Source organism: Sander vitreus, chromosome 10 (genome assembly GCF_031162955.1).
Source record: "Sander vitreus isolate 19-12246 chromosome 10, sanVit1, whole genome shotgun sequence".
Taxonomy (NCBI): domain Eukaryota; kingdom Metazoa; phylum Chordata; class Actinopteri; order Perciformes; family Percidae; genus Sander; species Sander vitreus.
The window spans coordinates 19,689,711-19,700,970 of record NC_135864.1 but is presented as its reverse complement, the minus strand read 5'-3'; the positions used below and the strand labels follow the sequence as shown (position 1 = coordinate 19,700,970).

The 11,260-nt window shown below is 41.0% G+C and overlaps 1 protein-coding gene across 2 annotated transcripts; it reads right to left on the bottom strand.

The window, feature by feature from the left end:
- Positions 1 to 255: 255 nt before the first annotated feature.
- On the bottom strand, positions 256 to 10,805 carry reep2 (receptor accessory protein 2). 2 transcript variants are annotated; one of them, XR_013502611.1, is made up of 9 exons: positions 10,522 to 10,805; positions 7,854 to 7,926; positions 5,741 to 5,817; positions 5,333 to 5,453; positions 5,094 to 5,207; positions 3,843 to 4,023; positions 1,356 to 1,531; positions 1,062 to 1,169; positions 320 to 408 (listed from the first exon to the last, which is right to left on the bottom strand). XR_013502611.1 is itself a non-coding variant. In XM_078260789.1 (8 exons), the coding sequence occupies exons 1-8, from the start codon at positions 10,551 to 10,553 to the stop codon at positions 337 to 339; spliced, it is 846 nt and encodes a 281-aa protein (XP_078116915.1). In that variant the 5' UTR covers positions 10,554 to 10,805; the 3' UTR covers positions 256 to 336. The 2 variants fall into 2 exon arrangements, 1 of the variants encoding a protein (XP_078116915.1); XM_078260789.1 differs by lacking the exon at positions 1,062 to 1,169 and having other exon boundaries at positions 256 to 408.
- Between the last annotated feature and the right edge of the window lie 455 nt (positions 10,806 to 11,260).

Here is an 11,260-nt window from a genome sequence, read left to right as displayed (position 1 = left end):
CAACAGGACGTGAATGAAGGGACTGGTGAAACTGCAACATGGCCAGGTTACCTTCTCACCTACTATAGGGACCTATATGTCTAGGGGAAGGAAAAAGGAGCATTTATGGATGTATCACTGACCATTATCAGACAAAAAATAACGCAAATGTTAAATCTGTGGGTGCCCACATACTGCTAAAAACCAAAAACCTACACTTTTCTCTAAAAACCAGCAGGAGTGACACAATTTCAGTGCTTAATATACACAGTGTATGTGTGGAGACTAAACAGAGGACGAAGGGCCCGCAGGCTGTGGGTCGAGAGAGTATAGGCCGGTGGATGTGGACAGCAGGCCTCATGGTGGCGTCTCTGCATTGTTAGTTGCGGCCTTTTTCTTGGTCGGCTTCTTCACCGTCTTGGTTTGAGTCTTGCAGAGAGAGGAGAGTGACAGGAGTAATTAACACAATTGATTAAACAACAGAAGGAGAAAGAGTGATGCTACAGTTTGTATTCTAGTAGTGTAATGATGTACTAAAAGTGCTGCAGTGTTTCTATTGGCTGACCGAGCAAATCCGCTCGGTCAAAGTTGAACTCAGACATGCATGATAAGGAATTTAGTTCCTTGAGTTTTATAAATTATCATCATTTGTCTATTTTCTATGTACATAGTGTTCTGAGCTGTGACACTGAGATGCAGGGGGGCCCTGTTATTAGGTTTGTTTCCTAATGACCGGACAAGGGCATGTTCCTGGGGTCATTTGTCATTAAAAAAGGACTGTATGTATTGTACTGTATGTCAATTGTATGGAGAAGCAAACGCTTTTCATTGGTTATTGAGCATGGTAATTCTGCCCAATGGTGAAATACAGTATTGCAAAGAAATCTTTTCATAGGTTTAGAAGAAAGATTAATTTGGCTGTTTTCCATTAAGCATGGGCTTCTTTGTTCTGTGACAAGTATAAAATCACTAGGTTCGTGTTCTGTGGGAGTTCTGGGGAAAAACTGATCCAGTGAGACTTGCTACTTTTTCCTCTGTAACTTCCCTGTGCTTAATTACATAAAACATATGCAATATATCACCTTAACCATCTCTGTGTTTCTCTGCGTTTTGTGTCGATTATCGAGTTCTAAAGTGCATCTCTGGAGAGGTCAGAAAGTCTCCACAACATGCAAATTCGCCGGAGCCAGCTAGAGATCACCGAAACAGTAAGAAAGTAAAGTTTATTTCTAGAGCACATTTTAAACACAGCTTAAATCTGACCAACGTGTTATACAAAAAAAACAAAAAAAAAAACAAACATAAAAAGTAGAATGAGAACACAAAGAAAAGACAATTTGTAGGGCAATTTGTGTGCGTGTGTTTACTGGCCCTACCTCTGTCTTAGCAGCAGCAGCAGCAGCAGGTTTCTTGGTTGCCTTGACGCTGGTAGTGCGTTTGGGGGCTTTGTCTCCTACATCTTCATCAGAGTGTTCAGTCCTTGTGTCTGATTGGTCAGAGCTGTGTTGGGATGACGTGTCGTCAGCAAGGGACATGGCCGCTAGAGAGCGGGCTGTAGGATTGGACAAAAATTGGGAATCACTCAATAAGAGAGTAGCTCTATTCAGACTAAAAGCAGGTTAAAAAAATAATCCCCACATGATTCACCAGACAGCTGAGAGACCAGAGAGACTGAATCAATAGGGGCCAAATTACCTCAGGGTTAGGGTTACTCAGCAGTATCATTAGCCACTCAGACTTATGCATTTCATTCCCTTAGAACCAGAAGGATTTCATTATATTAACAATAAAATACTAAATGTACAAGACTAAAGCAACTGTTCAAAAGTGTTTATTTGCAGACCTGTACAACACTGCAGTCACAGCCTCTCACAGCACCAAGTGGCCACATTTCAAAATACAGTTATTGTTTCCACCAGTTTTAAAGGTGGATGTTGGAGATAATAAAAAGGTCACACTAGACAGGAAACTCTTCTGCCAAAACACCATTAGTATCAGGATAAAGAAACGCTGGGTTAATAAAAAAATTCAGACAGGGTCATCAGCGTTGCATCCATTTCAGTGCACTCACATCGATGCTACATGAGCAGCAGAGAGCGCTTTGGTCGCCGCCTGCTGCTGTAAACACTCTGGACCCCAAAGGGACTCTGGGGCTGCAGCATGTGGAAAAAAACAAAAACAGTATCTCCTTTCACTGGGATTAGAATTTCCTAAACTATAACCATGTACAGCAGTGGTTCCAAAACTGGTTGTGTTGTCATGTGTTGCAAGATTAATCTCAGGGGTCATGAGATGTTTGAAGATGTTAAGGGGGGGCTTTCTATATAATCATGTTCTTGTAAAATACTGAGTTTTTTTTCCTTAAGGCCTAAAAATAATTAAACAATCAGACAAGGGCAAATCATTCGTAGGTTAACAGATTCTGAATTAGAGCTCAATAGCGAGGCACAACTAGACATTGCTGTGTTTTAGAGGACACAAGTCAAAAACATATGGAACAACTGGTTTACAGTATGAACTGAAACATTTGATTAGTAAAGCATCTCATGCACGTGCATGAGGACACGGGTGACGAGAAACAATAGTTTCACATTATCCGACTGATCTACAGTACATGTGGCGGTAATGTGCCAAAAAATGTAACAATGCACAAAAACAAAAGAAAAAAAAGATTACTTCTAGGTTTTGTGCGTTTTGGTGAGCAACACCCTAAATGTGTCATTTCACCTTCAAGAGTAGTGCACGGTAAGGCTGCAATTGCCTATTCTTTTGTTATCAATTAATCTGTTTTTTTGACTGCTTGCTTGTCCTATCTAAAATCCAAATATATTCAGTTTACATTATAAAGCAGTATAAATCCATAAATCCTAACATTTGAAAAGCTGAAAACAACAAAATTCTATGAGTTTAACAATTAACTGTTAAAATTGTTGGTGATTCATTTTCAGTCAGTCAATCAACAGATTGATTAAATAACTACTTGTTTAAGCACTAGTGCAGTCTGAAAGAGAAGGGCAAGAAAATGCCCGTCCCTGTGTGCCCTCTGACACTACATCATCTGATTTAAGAGAGTTTAAGGAAGACAGAAATAAATGAGGAAAATACATTTTGTTCAGGTCTATGTCCATTATTTTGTTGTTAAGATTTAAAATGCAAATTTAGACAGTGAATCCAATTCAAAACCTATTTATTTATTTATTATGTGTTGTAAATGTATGTAGAGTAGACACAGGAAAGTATAGCATTAATCAAGTTTGTTCCATTTAGAAAGTGTTTTTAGAATATTGTTTGTGTGCTTGTTAATAGTATGGAGGCTTAGTGAGAATGTTAAATTGTTATTTTAAAATCAGTTGCTCCATTCATTGAATGAAGTGATTGAAAGCTCGGAATCATTAGTAAGAGGATCTTTGAGCTTGGATTCTCTTCACTATACTGTATTGTTCATAAAGGTTATCAAAAATTAACACACATGCACAAATCACCCTAAAGTTTTTATTTTCAACTTCAGCTGTTTGATTCTTTCACTTCAGTGTGTTGCTTCCATCTTTCTCTCAGACTGGGTTTCTTTGTAAGTATAAAATGGGCCACTTCGCCCTGTTCGTTCATTGTTTCTCTGCCTCTGTATTCACTTCACAGCTCGTCAGGCCCACATAGCCAGCCAGCAGTGTACACACACACACACACACACACACACACACACACACACACCTCTTCCCTGCCATCCTGCAGTGCTTTAAATCACATGACTCCACTTGGCCCAACTCCAGCCCAAACAATCAGCAAACTGGACACACAAGATGTATGTATGTATTTATGCAGATCTGTACGAAGCAGTGCGAGTTGTGCGTGTGGTGTGGCCTTACTCTGCCTTGCAGCGGTGCTCTTGGCCCGGGGCAGCGTGCTGGACCCTGAGCTCAAATCGTCCTTGGGCTCCCGTCTCATGCGGGCGTCTGAGGTGTGCAGATCCAGCTCATCCTCAGTGTTGATGAGAGTCAGGTCCTGCATGCTGAAACTCCGCAGCTTGTCCGACAGCACGCCCTGCCCCTGGGCATCACAGCAAAACCAAACATGTCAGATATGGGACAGCATGAGAACATATATCCCCAACCTATGCATCATCTCACATCTTGGAGGAATTGGTCATTCAAAAATAAAAATAAAAATTTGGTGAAAACTGACTGATTGTTGATCTACATAATGCTGATAAAATAGGACAGAAAGAATTGTATGGCAATTATATTGGGCAGCCAGTGTTCTGAATATAAATGTCTTATTTATGTCCTGTAAAAACAACTTGATGTTACTGGCCATTTAAGCTTTTCCACCACTTGAATGGACATGAAACGTTTCCGCCTGTATCATCGAGAGCTGCAGTCGATTAACTGATTAGCTAAATTAATTGACAACTGTTATGTGATGATTTGCTGGTTTTCTCAGTTTCATATCATTGTCTATTGAATAGATTTGTGTTTTGGGCTGTTAGTCGCAAGACATAATATATATTTGAAGACGTTAGCTTGGGTTCTGGGAAATACAGATGGGCATTTTTGTTGACATCTTTTGGACAAAACGGTTATTCAATGAAAAGAAGAAGAAAAATCAATCAACCGATAATGAAGAATGAGAAAAATTGTTAGTCGTAGCCCCAGTATCATCAATAAATAACTATCAACTACATTGAAATTATTTGTGTTTACACTTCACGCTCAAACAATTAAGTCTGTATTCTGCATCAAACATTACATCAAATCAAGAACAATTTGTTGCAACTCCAGGTCTCACCCCAAGGCTTTTGCCACACACACACACACACACACACACACACACACACACAAGATGTAAATACAGCTGTGAATTCATCCCAAACATATTGAAGATCTGACTACTTGAGTCTGTACTATGGAATTTATACAAGGCATCTTTGACCAAACTGTAGCACCTCCTACGGTTTGGTCAAAGATGCCTTGTATCTCAAATGGATTCAGGCACAATCTGCACAGATCTGTATCTAAGACACTTATAACCCAATCTACAATGAAGATATTACAGATGTCAAACGTCAGTGAAAATATGCATCATTTCATTTGTCCAAGTCATTAAATCATGGAGCTCACCTTGGCGGCTGCAGTGACAGCAGCATTAGCAGCCAGGTTGAGACCCCTCTTTCCAAACTTCATCATGGTCTCATAACTCCTGTCTTTGGCCTGCGCAATATACTCATCTATCTCCTATAGCACACAACGACGATGTAAGCAATCGGTACAAAGAGGAAAAAGAAAAATCTGAATGTTTCAATGTGGACAGTTTATATTTGTGGGATGAACTTAAAGATTTAAAAAGGTCATGCTCCTACCTTCTCTTTGTTGGACAGCGTTGGGTGGACAAACTTGCGGTAGAGGACACTGGAGCCCTTGGTGTACGGGGACAGGAGCCAGATCACAAAGGCAATCTTCAGCTCAAAGTAAAATGGAAACCTGGGTAATGAAACATCAGCAGAGAGGAAAATAAAACAAAAAAGCTTGTAGACAAAGGAGATATAAAGAGAAGGTAAGACGCTGATCTCCTTTACAAAAATAGTTGAGAGTTGCATTTTTTTAAAGTGAAAACAACATACTTTAATAAAGGTCATTGTACTAAAAATATCCTAAACACTTAGCAATAGATAAAAACATGAATGTGCCTATTGATATTATATAAGCCATTTATTAATTACAAGGTAGTTGGACACGAGGGTTGCGATCATGAGCAGCTCCTGACTCACCATGACAGGAGCAGGTCTGTGGCTGTCTCTGCTGTAGAGAACAACGCAAACACTATCCAGTACATCATCCACTTCACCTGGAGAGACAGAGACAGAGAGACACACACACACACACACACACACACACACACACACACACACACACACACACACACACACACACACACACACACACACACACACACACACACACACACACACACACACACACACACACACACACACACACACACACACACACACACACACACACACACACACACACACACACACACACACACACACACACACGTTTCAGTCTTGTCAGATCACATCAGTATGCATGGTCAATGTCCCGGGGACAAAAGGAAAATGTTGGCCATCGTCTCAACTAAAAGAAATGCTATAAACTAGGCACTTAGGAGGCAAACTCGCTTAGGAAACAATACCAAACCAAATAGATTTAGTGGAAATACATTATCAATAATCAAACATATTGGTATGTCAAATGTTACAAAATCAGAGAAAAGCACTGCATGGTAACGGTATGTTAAAAGGCATTAACAGGCCACAGGCATGTAGCCGTATAAACACACATAATGGTGAATGATTTGACTCATTAGAAACAAGCTAAACAAGAGGAAAGGGGAATGAAAACATCAGTTCTAAAAATGGCGTCCTCCACTCTCTCTCCCCCATTCTGTGGCTATCTGCTTTAGTAGTGTGTGTGTGTGTGTGTGTGTGTGTGTGTGTGTGTGTGTGTGTGTGTGTGTGTGTGTCTGTGTCTGTGTCTGTGTGTGTGTGTGTGTGGGGGTTGCCATAGTAACCTGCCAGGAGGAGACTGTTCTCCAGTGCAAATCTAGGCGGAGGGCCAGGATGCTGCTATCTCCTCCTCCTGGACCCCTCTCTCATCCCTTGCAGTGATGAGGTAAGCAGTGAGGACCCCGTTTATATAAATCAAATTAATAAATAAATAAATAAATGGCAGGATGGGAATCAACTGCTTTTATTCCTGGTTTCCACGGGCAACACTGGCTATTATCTATCTGATCATCATTACCACTTTGTTCGTTGGGTTACTTAAAGATATCCTCAGTTTTATTTATAATGCTGCTAAAATCCCAAAACTTTCTAACAGCTCAGTGTTGAGTTTTAAAATATCAACGGTGAACAGAGGAAACTTGCAGGTGCGATTGGATGCCATGACAAAATAAGGGAGTGTACTTGTATTTGAATTATGAATCATTTTGGTATCAAGGGATTGGGTAGTTCATGCACTTTAACAGGATATGGGTAAAACGCCTACCAGGTCAGTGATTCCCAACCTTATTGGCTTGTTTCCTCAAGTTAATGTTTTTCTGATTGAGAAAAGTCTGTATTTTAGAAAACATGTTTAACCTTTACTATCCGTTTAGTCTTCTTGTGACCCATCACATTTATTTTGTGACCCCTAGGTTGGGAACAACTGCATTAAATGATGCAGATGGGTATTCACAATCTGCAGCGTGCCAGGCTGTCATGTAATCATTAAGAGGTGCATGCATATTCATATATTCTTTGCAAGTGTTGGATAAAAATGCTCTTCTCAAACAGGATGAAAGAACACCCACAACTAGCTTGTTTCCAATTAGTCTTTTATTCTAGACGTGACATGTAAACCTATGTATAAGATGATTTAGGAGAGCGTTATGGAGGTATTACTTTGTCTTTTAGAGTCATTAGGGTGCCTCACGGACCCATTTTCATGAAGGTTGGTGTGCCCCAGTTAGCTGCCATGCTCGTCTGTGAGACTCTGCTCGTTATCAAACATGCTTGATATTTTGGCAGTCTTTTAGTGATAGCTCTCAAAAGAGACAGAATAGTCAGTGTGGCCAACATCAGAACAGAGATTACTCTAGGTGATTAACATGTGTCCTCCTATTAAACTATGTCATGTATGTGCCGGTCATGTATGTGCCTGACCTAAATTCTATCTGTTGGCTTTGTATTACATCCCTTCTCACAATATGCATTTAAAAAAAAACTTAAAACATTTGTGTTGTTTGCCCGGGGCAAAGTACCCCAAAAGTCAAACAGAGCAAACAGGGGTAAAAAATGGTTTTCTGTGATTTAGTAACCAAAAGGTGATACTTACATATTCCTTAACGTTCTTCGTTTTAACAGCCTTGTATGAGGAGTATGCTGGGTAGAGCGTCCCAAAGGCAAGGCTGCAAAAAGCAGAGGAGCAGAGAAACGCAGGTCAGAAGAGGGGGATTCAACTTGAGAACATGACCTCAGGGTGTTGACTCTGACACCTAACAAATGTGTACCAGCAAGCAGGGTAGCCATGTTTGCTCTGTGCTTATGTAAACACATGTAGCTTTCTGTATAATTGGGCTACTTCCTCAAAGTCTCTCAGATGGTTTGAATGTGAATGAACAGCAGAGAGTTGATGGGTAGTGGCTTGCCAACACTGGTCTGATTATCGGTACAAAAAAAAATATAATGGCTCATGGAGTCAGGAAGACTGCAGTGAGACAAAATGGAAAAAAAACAAGTGTGCCAGGGGTGGGTACCATGTGTTGGTCCACGTGCAGACTGGGACACTGTGCACAAAGAGCTGTGTTTTTGATGTGCATTTGGTCGCGTCCTGTGGCACTGTGGTGATTTGTGCTGATGTGACAGGATGCTAAATGCTGAGTGAGGGGATAGCAGGGAGAATAGAGTTCAGAAAGTCACTAGTTTGTCTGTATGCTTACAGTGTAAACCTCTGATGGTGACACTTGTAATACTTTATCTAAACTAAGGATTGAATGTTTTTCACACAGTCTCCTTATGAGGCTTGTGCTCCCAGCTGTATGTCTACGGTTTTTCTCAGCATTTAAGTAGGTCCTCTGTCCCAGTACGTGTCTGAGCTGCTCAGTCATGTGTATGGTGCATCTCAGCTTTGTACAGTAAGCTGAGGCAACTCGTAGCAGATCTCTAGGCCAGTAGACTCCCTCAGCAGACGCCCTGTGCCTTTCTGTGTCCCCGTCTGAAGTTCACTTCAGAGTTTGAGGCAATCCCGTCCTTTTAATGAGTTTCCAAGATTAGAGATATTGAGCAGAACGTGATTTACGCTGCTTATTAACCTGTTTTCTGGTTAGAGCAAATCATTTTTCTGTACAATAAACAGCACTGTCCGATTACCCTTTAAAAAAAAAAAAAAAAGAGGCAGCTCATGTTTAAAACAGAGAATAAAAACGGCAAATGATTTATCTTGTGTTAAATGTGCAGCAGCCATTATGATGCATATCCAGTCACACTGTTTGTCTCCCATCGACACATGACTACCTGAGGTCTAATGAAGTGGAAGAGCCAGCTGGAAGCCATTAAAAGTAACTGTTTGCCTATGTTATCCTCCTATTTATGTAATCCAGGCAAATAGACTATTTATAGCAATGGTACACCGATAACATGTCTACACCTGGGCCTTTTAAAGACACCATCATAGTTTACAGGGGATTACGCTATCGAACTTAAAGCTTATATTTCAAAGATCTTCATTTAATAAAAATAAACGTTGGTTAAGTCACTATCTGTCGCAGGAGGTAACACAATGGCGATTAGCCTTTGGCACATTTTGAGTATTACCAACTGGGCGTTTAGAGTGACGTCTCCCAGAAAAAAATGCTGTTACAGTTTTTCTCTATTGTATACACAAAACAAATGGAACTATCCACACAATTCTGAAGACTTGAAGCTCATGTATTCAACAAGACTCCAGACCACAGAAATTGAATGAGATTTATTCCATTTCTATGCTCCAAACTGCAAAACTCTCAGCACAATTCTATTGTTTTCACTGAACTAGAAATTCTATACAAGCCGGGATTGATTGCCACTTTAAGTAAAGCCTGGTTAAATCCACAAGAAATCGACAGCATCATTGACAAAGTATGTACATCCAGTGGTCAGACAACACAATATCCTGATTAAAAACTCAGTCACTTGATACAAGACAACACTAATGCAGCATTGTAAAAATGTCTGCATAAGCGGCCAGGATGATGGCAGCTGCTGGCTTTAGTTGAGTCATCCACAATCTCGGAATGTAGGGTGTACAGTACAGGTGAAAATCCAGGCCTGAACTGCTGATACTGCTTCACTGATCATTTGTAAAGTCATTCCAACACGTTATAATATTGAAAATAAACACATTTTTCTGGGAGGTTCCTGAACATAAGGTCTGATCAAGGATGGATGGATAGACCCACATCTATGACTAGGCTGAGCCTTGCCATCACATTTTACGAACTCATGTTACCATATGGTGCTGAAATGCTCAGTCTACAGACGAACAATACTCAGGCTGTGAGGTTTTAAAAAGCTTTGGCAGGCAGTCTGTTTACTTGTCTGCATCGACGCTGGCATATTAAGCAGGTTTCACTTGAATAATGTGGCCAGCTAAAAGCCCCTTTTCCTGCCAACACATTATCTGTCAGGTAGTTATTGGCTAGCCAGCATACGTTAGCTACCAACGGCTAGCAAGCGCTGGATGCAGATTGCACTGCATCATTGTAACGTAGAAACACACTACACAGCAACGGTTGCAACGGTTAGTATAGACAACTGCTTAGCTCGGTGTCTAGCTAGCTAGCTGATTAACAGATTACCTACATTGTTTTCTACATTACAGCAATGTAACTTTAAAAAGGACATATATGGATGCTAGCTAGTTGGCGCGGCGCAGCTTTCAGCATCAGACAGCTGATGAATGGAGGAGCCGCTGATCTGGCTAACGTTGAAAACACAACAACAGATGAAGCCCAGCCCATACTCACACGACTATCCTCGAAATCATCCAGGATACCATCTTTTTGGAGCGCCGGCCGTGAGCCTTCACCGCTTCTAGAGAAATCTAGTCAGTTAGCTAGCTAGCGGGCTGGGTGCCCCCCATTCCCCTCTAGGACGCGGTGTGATGCGATGTGAACCGGGAGGCTGGCCGGTGCTGCCTGTCCGCTCTGCTGTGCTGTGCTGTGCTGTGCTGTTAGGTGGGCTCGCAGCAACTGAGGATGTGCTTCTGCAGTCTCTGGCTCCAAGCTGCTCTGCTCTCTACCACTGCTGGAAAGACTGGCTCTTAAAGGGCCAGGGCCGCGCTGTAAAATGTGTCATTCGAAGTAAAAAATAATTAATAAATAAATAAAGATACCTGCACTACTAACAGTGACAAACATGATCCAATGAGCTCAATTAATTGGTGACAGATGCCTACGTCACAACAGAGGAGTTTTATTAGAAACATTACAGTGCCTATTATTAAAAGAAAGGATCATAGTTGTAAAGTGACCCTGTTTGTAATATAACGTAGGTAATCTTTAGGCATCCTTCTCCTTGGTTAGGTACAGTACTCTCAAGCTTCCCTGCCCCATTTCTGTGATCTACTTACTAATTTAGACATGAGCAGTAAAAGCTGGGCCACACATGACATATACAAGAGCGTGAGCATCAGTGAAACAATCTATAGCGTGTGGTGTTAACATAGGTGTAACAAGTGTAAGATAGATACAACTAATGGAAAGC

What these genes read in the sequence shown, in the direction of transcription:
- reep2 (XM_078260789.1), bottom strand. Translation starts at nt 10,553, where the DNA reads ATGGTATCCTGGATGATTTCGAGGATAGTCGT. An exon ending in ATGATTTCGAGGATAGTCGT is followed by an intron (nt 7,927 to 10,521) that starts GTGAGTATGGGC and finishes TGCTTTTTGCAG; the next exon opens with CCTTGCCTTTGGGACGCTCT. An exon ending in GAGCACCGCTGCAAGGCAGA is followed by an intron (nt 1,532 to 3,842) that starts GTAAGGCCACAC and finishes CCAATCCTACAG; the next exon opens with CCCGCTCTCTAGCGGCCATG.